The sequence below is a fragment of the Danio rerio genome, chromosome 14 (genome assembly GCF_052040795.2).
Source record: "Danio rerio strain M-AB ecotype USA chromosome 14, GRCz13ab, whole genome shotgun sequence".
Taxonomy (NCBI): domain Eukaryota; kingdom Metazoa; phylum Chordata; class Actinopteri; order Cypriniformes; family Danionidae; genus Danio; species Danio rerio.
Window position 1 is genome coordinate 50,264,406 of NC_141034.1, and position 13,046 is coordinate 50,277,451.

The following is a 13,046-nucleotide window of genomic DNA, read 5'->3' on the forward strand; positions in this document are numbered from 1 at the left end:
GAGTTTGTGCATTCTCCCCGTGTTTGCGTGGGTTTTTCCCGGGCTCTCTGGTTTCCTCCCACAGACCAAAAACATGTAACATAAGTAAATTGACAAAACTAAATCAACATCATAGACAAGCTTTGAATTCAGCATACACTCACCATAGATGTTCAAAATCTACTTTCAGCATCATCAAGCAGGAGAGTTCTCGAGACCTACCTGAGCTTAAACTCCCCTCTCGCCCTGCAACGATAGGGAGCCAGAAGCTTTTTGGCTTAGTCCCTTTATAAATCTGGGGTCGCCACAGTGGAATACACCAACAACTTTTCTGGCATATGTTTTACGCAGCTGATGCCCTTCCAGCTGCAACCCATCTCTGGGAAACATCCATACACACTAATACACTATGGACAATTTAGCCTACCCAATTCACCAGAACCGCATGTCTTTGGACCGTGGGGGAAACCGGAGCACCCGGAGAAAACCCATGCAAATGCAGGGACACAGAAATGCCAAGTGACCCAGCCTAGACTCGAACCAGGAACTAGAAATAGAAATGGTTTTTTTTTAATATAGACTTTTTTTCTGATTAAAAAAAAATAATGAAAAAGCTCCTATTTCTCATCTCACGTGCATGCACCTGCTTGGGCAACACTGAAATACATCACATCCGGATGGCCCGGTCTATACGGTCTATTCGCAGGAGTTCAAATATTTCAACGGATCCGTAGTTCAATTCAGATCCAAATTTTCCACATACGGAGATGATCGGAAATCAACGCAGCTCCCGGACTACTCTCTATTGGAAATAAATGACTTCCGGTCTGTCGCTTGTCGTGTGCAGTGGAAAGGAGGCTTATGAGGTATCATCATTGTAATATAATACAGTCACATTACTTATTGAACTTTGATAATATCAAATATTTGGCTGATGCTTGTATGATTGAGAAAAATTTTAATATACATGCTCCACCCCCATTATGCGAGTTAGTGACACAGACGTAGGGCTGCACGATACTGGAAATTTTTGATATTGCGATTTATTTTTCCCTCTGCGATATAAACACAATTTGACCAGATGAGCTTGATTTGTAAAGTCCTTCATTTACAGTATATTGGTTGGGACGACTTTTGTAGGGGAGTGAAATATAAATATATAAATTCATTCATTTTTTTCTTCGGATTAGTCCCTTATTTATTTGTTTCTTTAACTATTCTAGCATATGTTTTATGCAGCTGATGCGCTACCAGCTGGAACCCAGTACAGGGAAACGCCCATACACTCTTACATTCACACATACTTATACACTATGGCCAATTTAATTTCATCAATTCAATCAATTCCACAGCGCATGTCTTTGGACTGTGGGTGAAACCAGAGCACCCAGAGAAAACCTCACCAACACTGGGAGAACAAGCAAACTCCACACAGAAATGCAAACTAGTCCAGCCGGGACTCAAACCAGCAATTTTCTTGCTATGTGAGACGACAGTGCTAACCACTGAGCCACCCAAACTCTTATCAGTTGTTTTATATTGTTGTTGTATGTAACTTCACTGATATTTTATGTGTAGTAATGTGTTTTTAACTTTAGGTTGCCTGTTTTTCTTTTCTGTCAGATGAAAATTAGCCCTTGTGGCCAACTCTGACTTATTTACAGTTTTTAACTGTTGATTAATGAGCATTGTCCCTGTTAAATCAAATAAATACAAATCTAAATGATCCAAAGTCTTAAAACGATCTCTCTCTCTTCATACCCGTTTCAGTAAGCTTCATTAGCTTCAGTCAAGTCCTGCGGGGTAATATGACTGCTGAAACATTAACCAGTCATTGCTTTGCTTTATGGCAGCTTAGAGGTGATGATGAAAAAATAATAAAGCCGAGTACTTTCCTTATGCTGTATGAATATGCTAATGTCAATATGCTACTCTGACTCTAATAGCAGGATATTAATTATGAAATAGTTTCGTTTCCTGACCTACAACGGGCCTTAGTCAGGGTAGATGGTAAATTGATTTTAACAAGGCTGTGAGGGATAAATGTACATACGGGGCATCATTTACATAACGCTGCTCATTTACATGATGAAAGCAGTTTTACATGCGAAAATGTATTTTAATGTGCAAGCTGTTGGAAACACCATAATTGCGTTGAAGCTATAGTGGGTAATACCAATATTTGTGTAAACTATAAAAATGCAATTTAGAGAAAATGGGGATGTCACATTGTGATGAAAACTTCTTGCTGCATTATTTTAGATGAATCAGCATTTAGGGCGCTATCATACACCCGGCGCAATTATATGCAAGACCTGTTGGCCTCGGCAAGTTGCTATTTTCAGATCAGCACGACCTTAATTTTCCCGTTTTCCGCCACGTTTAAATAGCTGATTTATTTACGCCACTTTGTGGACTCATGGGTGTGCTGGTCTAGAAAGGAGGTGTGTTAAGGCGCATTGTTGGCGCATTGCTATTTTAAGGAACTAAAATAGACTGCACAATAGACCAGCTGAAAGCAGGTCTAAAGTCCAGCGCAAAGAGCGTTAGTTATCCACCTCTCATACACATTGCTTAATACACACAGGATGTACAGCAATACGCAAATATCTTTACAAATGAAGAAGAATTAAAGAATTAAAATATTAAAAAAAAATTTTACTTTCTACATAAATATAAAAACCATGCCTTCTTTATCTCAGGGGGCTTTTTCAGTTTATTCATGACAACTTGCTTTTGTATAATGTTATTATAATAATAATAATATTTATTATTATTATTGTTTGTTTTTTTTTATTAGATTTCCCAGAGATGGGTTGTGGCTGGAAGGGCATCCGCAGCATAAAAGCGTGCTGGACAGGTTGGCAGTTCATTCCGCTGTGCCATCCTCGGATTGATAAAGGGACTAAAGGCTGATTTAAACTTCTACGTCAAACACCGGCGTATGCTACGGCGCTGACGCATAGCCCTTCGCCGTCGGCGTCGCTGACGTGCACCTCTCAAAAATTGTAACTACACGTCGCAACGACGCATAGCGCAAGCTCTGTGATTGGTCGGCTTGGTAGCGCTGACGAGTCTGGGCGGGACCGAGAGCCGCGCGAATGGCGCGAGCTGGACGCGAGCCCAATGGAGCGATTGTTTACAAGTGTGGAGTCCCGTGAAGGAGCTCTTGATGGAAAGTTTTGTGTTGTGTTTACCTCATAGTTAAAGTTGTTGCACGTCCGCCGGTTCCTGCCTCAAAATGAGCGAGTTTGAGCCACTTGTACATCCCGGAAGTGTTCAGCAAAAAGCAAAAAAGCAGAGAAGAAACTCGACAAAGAGGAACATCAACACCTCACTGCCCACTAGCGTTTTCGGAAGTGTTAATTTAGGCCAACAGAGACAGCACGCACAATTATAAATGCACAGCTACGCGCGTTGCATGCGCCGTGGGTCATGCCGGTCACTTGACGCAGAAGTATAAATCAGGCTTAAGCCGACAAGAAAATGAATGAATTATTTATTATGAGCATATTTATATTTGTTTTATTAAAAACAAGCTTAGATTTGTCCATCTGTCGGGTATTGAAGCATATGGAGCATAGCATGTCTATTTGGATATAACTCATTATTATTGTTCATTTATTCGTTTGCTGGAAACTACAACTGAATATAGAAATAGTTTTGAAACAAATCTTCGTGCTTAACAAACGTAATTAATTATGCAGACTAATGGATGTCTTCAGGAGTTTACAACATCCTTATCCACTAAAGAGAAAAAGAGAAAGTAAAGATGCCGATTGGAGGAGGCTCGTTTTAATCCTCGCGCTGCAGATGCTCTGTTTAATTGTTTTCTTAACTGTTTTAAAGCGTTTAGTTTTTCCTCTTACAAAGTCCACCATGTAAATAGCAAATGCACCATGGCGCGACGCAACGGAATCTTAAAGGGAATGGGAGATGAGACTCTGATTGGTCTCAAAACACACCCATAAGACATTAAGAGAATAAGCACAACTCTGTTAGACCATGCACTGAAGCGCAAAGCATATTTTTCAGTCCTTAAAATAGCAAAAGTGGATTCAGACACACTCTTAATGCTTTTGCGCCCAGCGCTTTACACTTAGACTTAAATGAATCAAACAGACTCAAAAATGTTAAACTTTAAAACAATTTAGACGGAACTCGATTAAGTTATTAAAACAAGTAAGAGCAATAAAAGCATCTGTTGTGATGACTTCTTCATTTTTTTGTCATCTTTTACACCTACTTACTCTCAAGGCCATTTAAATCAAAGTTGATATTTAGCTGCAACATATTGTTGTTTCGTAACATCTAGTTTTTAAAATGATCGTTAGCCTAACCCTTAAGGTATGTGTAAGGTTTTTTATTTATTTATTTTTAGGAAAACAGAATCTCCAGCAGGAAAAATCTCCAAAGATGCCATTTTGAAACTAATGAAGACAGCAGAAGTCAATGATTAATTTGAATTATTTAGCCTGACATGTTTACTGCTCCAAAATACTTTAAAGTTTCTCGAAATAAAATATAGTGTGTTCAATGGGGAAAAAAAATTCTCGTTTTTTACTCAGGCATTTAAAAAGAATATATTTTAGAGCAGTAATCACAATACTGTGAAACCGTGATGTTTTTATCCAAGGCCAATGCCTAGCCCTCATGTGCAATATTTATTCTTTTTAAAATATCTTGAAAAATATCTAGTAAAATATTATGTACTCTCATCATACCAACAACAAAATAAATCTAAAGTTATTAGAAATAAGTTCAGAAATGTGTTGAAAAAAACATTCTCTCCGTTAAACAAAAATTGAGGAAAAAATAAATAAAAGAATTAAAATGTAACAGGAGGGCTAATAATTCCAAATTCCTTTGGATATCGTTAGTGGTACACTGAAAAAAATGATTTCTGCAAAATTGTAGCAAAACATTTTACAGGCTGAATTTAAACAAATTAATTAAAAGTAGTAATTAAGTAATTAAGTTCAACTTCATTTGTTTGTTTAAATTCAGCCCATATAAATAGTTCGGAACCACTTACTCTAAAAAAAATCTTTGTAAATCGAATGAATCCTTTTGTTCAGAGTGTATGAGAAGACTTATATATTGTGATATGTGATTTATGCCATAAAACATCACCTTTAGGTAAACATACCCAGAGTTTGCATTTAATTCTTAATAGCTATCTTTTTTGGGAAAAAAAGTTAAGATGCACAACAGTTCAACCCACTGAATGTACTGTAAAATTCTCACACCCACATCTTAAATCCGGCTACTCGGACTAAAGTTTGAAGGCATGTCTCAGCCGAGCTGCAACTAAGAGAGTTTTTAGTCTCTCATCTTAGTGCTTGATTTATCTCTTTAGCTATTTAAAGGATGCAAATGTGCAAAGCTTGAAAGTCACTTTGTTCTGTAACTGCCAAGAACAGACTCGCAAATGCAGATGAACGCTCCAAAGCTCTCAGGTGTGTCTACAAAGGGCCTGATTGGATGGCGCAGACAGACAGAAAGCTCTGCCTCCATCTAGTGACATGAGCTCTGCTGATGAGCTCTGCTGACTGTTTCTGCTCTTTCTAAATGGCAACTGTACAAAAATAGGTCTGGAAAATGAGCAATATTGCTGTTGTTGAGTGAGCTTAAATGGACATGCAGTGCCGCAAACTGAAAAAGCCAAACGTTCACTGTCTTAAAGGGATAGTTCACCCCAAAAATATAAAGATTTGCAGCGAACTCACCCCGAGGCTATACAAGATTCAATTAATCTTTATTTTACATAGCTCTTTTACAATGTAGATTGTGTCAAAACAGCTTAACATAGTTCTAGTAAATTGGAATTGAAACGGTGTCAGAGTTAAAATTCAATTTAGTTCAGTCCAGTGTGGTTTAATTCTCACTGCTGAAAGTCCAAACACTGAAAATCCATCGATGTGCATGTGATATAGGTTGATTTTGTTTACTTAAGTAGAATTTTACAGAACATTTTAGGCTGAATATGATGTTTTCCAGTCGGGCTAATCGCTGGAGAACTACACATCTGCCTCTATATGAACTACTACTCCCAGAAGTATTTGCACTCACACACCAGTTCCTGATGCCCCCTCATTAGACACATAGCTGGAAGCTCGTGATGGACCAATTACCAGAACTAAAATGCATCTCACTCACACACTCTTTGCTGAGTCTTGTGATCTGTAAGTGAGCATTACCGAAGAGTTATCCTAGTTCGTCTTTCATGCTTTTGACCTTCAGCTTTGTTTATTGTTTACGTTGTTTTGCCACCTGTCCTGACCATTCGCCTGTATTCTGACTACATTTTTGGATCAACTTTATGCTTCTGTTTGCACCTGTTTGGACCTTTGCCTGCATGACTATTCTGCCTAAAAAAGCTGGACATAGACCCTCACCTTTGTTGTCAGACCCACTTATTACAATTATTATTATTACTATTGTGATATATAATATTACCTCCAGAGCTGTTTTAAGTATCTGTGCTCCCATAGAGCATCTCACACCTGCGAAAGCCACTGTGTTCATTGCATTTCGTCTTCTGAGGTGCAAGTAATTTATTATATAAGAAAAAAAGCCCACATTGGTTTCTCCCACCACAGTAAATCCCATTTTTCTTTTTGATATTTGCCGCCAGTTTATCAGGAAGTGACGATTTTGTTTTCCTTGACTCATTAGATAGAAACAGAGCTATCAGTGCTAGTAGTCTGTTGACTAAATGCTTCTTTAAAATTCAAACACACAACAAAAAAAGTCACATCTTGTATGGCCCGAGGGTGAGTAAATGAACAGCTAAATTTTCATTTTTGCATGAACAATCCCTTTAATAAATAGGGCAGTGTCTGTTCAGCCAAAACTGGGCCATAAGCACTCAAGCCATGCTAAATCCTCTTGTACATTGTCTGTTTTCAGCAACAACATCAACAAAAAAAGGCTCTGTGCAAAAAAGAATCCTTAACAATAAACTGCTGAATCAGATTCAAGTTTTTGATTTACGGTCCATGCACAAACTATTTTGGGAAACAATATAAAGCAGACAAACCCTGCTAGGTAAATGCAGACTATGAATCTTCCTGTGCCTGTACTCTCACCTGCATTGGCAACGGCGTCGATCTCCAGCTTTGTGATGTCACCGCCGAACAAAGATACTTTCATATTTAGCTCTTCATTGACTTCGCAGCGAGGTTTACAAGAAGAGTCACCTAAAATGAGCAAACATAGTGGGTTATACATCAGCAATCTATTCTTATTTTCATACCTCTAGACTCTGTGCAGGTTTTTAGGGATTTATATTTAACTGTACACGCGGTGAGGGTTTTTGTGCATTGAATTCACCTGACGGACTCCAGACAGGAACGTCCTCCAATAGAATGAAGTCAACCCTGTACAGTTCCCTTCTCTTCTCCTTATCCATGGAGCAAAGCTTAGCTGCCAAAGATGAGAAAATATGAAAGAAAACATATGAAGGAAAAAGAATCATACTTAAATAAGTGCAAAATGCACTGAAAAACTTTATATGCATTAAGAAGTTTCAGGAATCTGCTAAGATTTGAGATAGTAAACAGATAAAATGTTTTATATTGTGACATACACTCACTGGCCACTTTATTAGGTACACCTGTCCAACTGCTAGCTAACGCAAATTTCTAATCAGCCAATCACATGGTAGCAACTCAATCCATTTAGGCATGTAGAGATGGTCAAGACGATCTGCTGCAGTTCAAACCGAGCACGAGAATGGGGTTGTTGGTGTCAGACGGGCTGGCCTGAGTGTTTCAGAAACTGCTGATCTACTTGAATTTTTACGCACAACCATCCCTAGGGTTTACAGAGAACAGTCCAAAAAAGAAAATATCCAGTGAGCGGTAGTTCTGTGGGCGCAAATGCCTTGTTGATGCCAGAGATTGGAGGAGAATGGCCTGACTGGTTCCAGCTGACAGAAAGGCAACAGTAACTCATGGTTACAACCAAGGCATGCAGAAGAGCAAAACGTTGTCTGGTCTGACGAGTCTTAATTTTTGCTGCGACATCCGGATGGTACAGTCAGATTTTGGCATTAACAACATGAAAGCATGGATCCATCCTCCCTTGTATCAACGGTTCAGACTGGGGGTGATGGTGTAATGGTGTGGGGGACTTTTATTGGCAAACTTTGGACCCATTAGTACTAATTGAGCATCATGTCAACGCCACAGCCTTCCCGAGTATTGTTGCTGACGATGTCCATTCCTTTTTGACCACAGTGTGCCCATCTTCTAATAGCTACTTCAAGCAGGATTACGCGTCAGGTCAAAGCGCAAATCATCTCAGACTGTTTTCTTGAACATGACAATGAGTTCACTGTACTCAAATGGCCTCCACAGTCACCATATCTCAATCCAATATAGCAACTTTGGGATGTGGTGGAACAGGAGATTTGCATCATGGATGTGCAGCCGACAAATCTGCAGCAACTGCGTGATCATGTCAATATGTAGCAAAATCTCTGAGGAATATTTTCAGTACCTTGTTAAATATATGCCACAGAGGATTAAGGCAGTTCTATAGGCAAAAGAGGGTCCAACCCGGTACTAAGGTGTAGCTAATAAAGTGGCCGGTAAATGTATATAAAAAACGTTCAGCAAATAATCACAGTTACAAAATCTGACACTTGCATAAGCCTAATTGTAATATAGAAAAGACAGAAAAAATAGAGACTAGATATGCACTGTTTAAAAAGAAAAAAATTAAGTTGCAAATAAAATATTTCTTTTTTGGAAGGCATTTTACAACACCACAATTTCAACTAAATTTCAAGTCTAATCCAATGTGCTGTTCTGCTTTTGTCAAATAATTTTTTTAATAAGACTTGTAATAATTTATATGGACATTTTTTTTACTTGAATTGAAACTAACTATTTGGTAGATAATTTTAAGTAAATAACAGTAATAAACAAACATTTCCATAATAAATGAGTAAATAACTTGAACAAACATGTAAATCACTAGTAATAAAAACTTTAAACCCTGTAAAACATTCACATCTGGAATTATGGCATTTTTTAAAATAGTATTTTATAATTATTTTACTTCATTGGCTGTCACTCTTAGTTTCAGTAACTAATTAGGTCAGAAAAATGAGCAGCTTTGGCAGGTATGAGAAAAATATCCACTTTTTCTTTGACAGTTGATGGCCTCAAGAGTCAAAAAAAAGTTGAAAACCACTGATTTAGGTGCATTTATAATTCATCATTTCAATCTCAATTATTTTATAGGTTATTTCTGATTATAAGTAGCCTTATAATGAGGGTAATGTGTATTCATTTTCAAAAAATTAAAAGCTTCGGTGTGATACAAGAGCCAGATCCCTCTGATGGGGTCATTATAGTTAAGGTTAGACAATGCAAGCGAAAGTATAACTGGAGGAAAACATCCAAATACACAATATTTATTTTTTTCCGGCTTTTAAAAATTGTGTTTGAAGACTTCAATGTAATACATATTTTATTGGCTGTTATCTCAGAATGATTTTTCCCTCCTGCACTCATCACAGCTTGCCCAAATGTAACAGTTTTATTAATATCTATATTCTAAAGGTTTTTACAGAGAGATTTGGTCATACCCAATTTCCCAGATTCATATTTTTCTGGCTGTTCACACACACACAAACACACACACACACACACACACACACACACTCACTCACTCACTCACACACTCACTCACTCACTCACACTCACACACACACACACACACACACACACACACACACACACACACACACACACACACACACACACACACACACACCATTTTAAACCTTGTTTGCAAATTTAATTATTTATATCTATATTATTAATATATTTAATTAAACAATGCCTCATTTGCATTTTCTACATTTAAATATTCGGTCTAAAATCACATTCAACTATGGCTTCAAAACAACATTAGCACCATGTAATTGACTATAAACAACATACTTTAGTCATTGGCTGATAATATGATTTACCTGTTTAGAATTTGCAAATAATAATTTTCTAAAATAATGTTATAAAGGAGAAAATCTCAATGTGCAAATATAAAACCAACTTTACCTCAATAAGTTTATTTTTGCAAAAATACCTCAGCATTATAGCCCCAGCATTGTGCTGTGTTCCTGTCATTTTTCTGACAAGTGCTTCAGCAATCTACACAGGGGATTCGTCGGCCGTTTGTTAAAGGAAAGAGCTTGACAGGAACTTTACAAAACACAGTTCATGGGTCCGTTTCTTGTGTAAGTGTGTAAGTGTGATTAAAATGGTTTCCTCCTCATTTTCTCTAGCTTGCAAATTATGTACTTAATTGCGTTTTGTTACTTGTAATCGCTAGTACTGTATCAGGTTAACTCTATATTCTCATATTGCGTCTAAAACCACGTTGTAAACGCAACGTGTTTACGGATTTAAACACATTTGTGAGCTCGCGTTCCACTGCAATTTGTCGTTGCTATGCCCGCCATCAGCTGTTCCTACATGTGCGGTGATTAAGTTTGAAAATAGTTCAGCTTTTCTCGCTGTGTGGATTAATACTGAATGTGCGTCACTGTTTTTACTTATGGTTAAGAATAGAGCAACATGCAGGTGTTAAACTGCACTGCTTTAATGTACTCCTGCACTGGGCTCACACATACTCTCTGCACTGACTACTTCAAAATTGTTGATAAGCCATGGTGGGCATTTCTCTCTGTCTCACGCTGAATGCAGTCGACCAATCTCAATAGACTGGGTCATCGGACCAATCAGTGCAGATTAGTATTGCACTAAGGAGGGGTTTCGGAACCATCAAATACCCCCTTTTGCCTATAGAACTGATTGAATCATGAGAGTCGTTGGGATAATTAGGTAAAAAAAAATGCAGATTATAAGACAATGAAAGTGTTTTTTGACCTTGCATGCATATAAGCCTGTTGTTGGAGACCCCCAAAACCAAAATATGACCTTTTTTAATGCATAATGGGGGCTCTTTAAACGTTTAATATTCTGTATTATTAATCTGTTCACAGATGGCATCCTAAAATAATATTTTGAAAGTGTTTTTAAAAGGTAAATTAAGTTGTAGGTTATACAGTGTGTTGTTAATTGCAGAGCACCTCTATTTAAAAAAAGGTTCTGAAAGAGATCAATCCTCATGTGATAAAAAGTAACGCGAAAGTGACTCAAAAGTAACGTATCTCATTACTTACTATAAAAAGTAACACAACTTTGCATTTAGGTTAAAGTACATTTCTCTGTCAGCTATTCACTCTGTATACAGAGAGACTCACTCTTCGCCTGTTTCCAGTCGCTTCTGTCAGACTCCAGGTTCAGCTCGGGTCGCGCGCTCATGGCATAAAGCGTGCTCGTGCTCAGGGCCGCGCACGCCACCGCTGAGACCCCCGCAGCGCCGAGCACAACCCGCAGCCCCATCACAGCAGCATAGCCGGGCCGGGGAACACACACTGCGGCTGCGGAAAGCTTCTCAAACTGGCCTGCTTTACGGGTAACACCAGAGCAGAACTGCGCTTTGAAGCTGCGACTCCAAACACAAACACGAGCGGACACTTTAGACATCTGAAACGCCATGATCTGCTCTTCACTGCTGCTGATTAAATGTTTAAGGTCGCTTTCAATGTGTCCTCGAATTGGAGTTCGCTATAAACTTAACACTCAGTCTATATGCAGGTTGTGAATTAACACTAGTGAAACTGAAAGTTAAACGTCTGATAAGATGAAGGTAAATAGGATTGTACCAACATGTAGGGGTCCAGAAGTTCAAGTTCACGCGCGTAAGATCATTCATCCTGTACTGACATCTAGCGGATGGACGGTGTAAGCGCAATACTATTTCCTATTATATTTTTGTTCTAAAGCAGGACGAAACCTGCAAAAGCAACAAATTAATAAATCCACAAATTCCTGCATAAATAAAACAATAAATAAATATTCAAAAAATATATACATATAAAAACCCACATATTCCTGTATAAATAAAACAATAAATATGTAAATAAATAAATACACAAATTCCTGCATAAAAAAAATAATAAATACATAGTCAAATATATTAATTTATATTTTTATTATATTTATTGTTATTGTTAATATATTTATTCGTTCAGTTATTTATTTACATATTTATGTATTTATTGTATTTTTTGCAGGAATTTGTGTATTTATTTATTTGCATATTTAGTTATTGATTTGCTTAACTATGCATTTATTGTTTCACTTATGCAGGAATTTGTAGATTTATTTATTCATTTATTTGCGTATTAATTTATTGTTTTATTTTTGCAGAAATTTGTGTATTTATTCATTCATTTATTTAATTGCATATTTATTTATTTATTGTTTTATTTTAGCAGGAATTTGTAGATTTATTTATTTATTTGCGTATTTATTTATTTGCATATTTATTTATCGTTTTATTTATGCAGGAATTTATTGTTTTTGCAAGTTTCATCCTCCATACAGAGGTGCCCAAACCTTTTCTTATGAAGGGCCAAAAATTAAACTTGATTGAGGCTATAGTGGGCCGAAGGTAAACATAGTTGACATGGGTAATTTCCTAATTAATTGAATAATATTTAAAAATGACTAGAGATCGTTGCTTTTTATTGGCTAATACAGTATTAATTGCATTTTATAATTAACTTATTACAGTAAAAAAAAAACTCTCAAATATCATTTAGAATAGAATTACACTAGTTTTTGCCTTGATTTGCTCGTCAATGTCTTCTGCATATTCGGTCCGTCAAGTTACAGTATTTGCATTTTAATCACATTCATTTAAAACATTTAATTGAAACAATTAATTTCCCTTTGCTTTTTTGTAGCTCAGCAATAAAATGACCACAATAAAATGAACAAAAAAGGCTATACGTCAAATTAGAAATGACCATGCCTGTGTTAAAGGTGTTTACCCCAACCCTCTCCATCCTTCTCACTCTCCTCTCAGATGAGATAGAGCGCCAAATCAAAGTTTACAATGGGCCAACTTTGGCCCACATGCCCTACTTTGGTCATCTTTGAGTCTTGTTTCTTGCTGTTGGCATTTCTGTGTGGAGTTTG

At 37.2% G+C, this 13,046-nt stretch overlaps 1 protein-coding gene across 5 annotated transcripts in view; it reads right to left on the bottom strand.

Annotated features, from left to right (window-relative positions):
- Positions 1-13,046, bottom strand: part of macrod1 (mono-ADP ribosylhydrolase 1) — a 196,325-nt gene that overhangs the window by 174,167 nt on the left and 9,112 nt on the right. For 3 of the 5 annotated variants that reach the window (XR_015506770.1, XR_015506771.1, XM_087280408.1), the window contains exons 1-3: positions 11,261-11,673; positions 7,315-7,407; positions 7,071-7,181 (exon numbers count right to left, since the gene is read on the bottom strand). Coding sequence is in view for 3 of the 5 variants with exons in the window: in XM_087280408.1 (XP_087136534.1) it covers positions 7,071-7,181; positions 7,315-7,407; positions 11,261-11,558 (502 nt within the window). In the remaining 2 variants the exon portion in view is untranslated. 5 annotated transcript variants of the gene reach the window in all.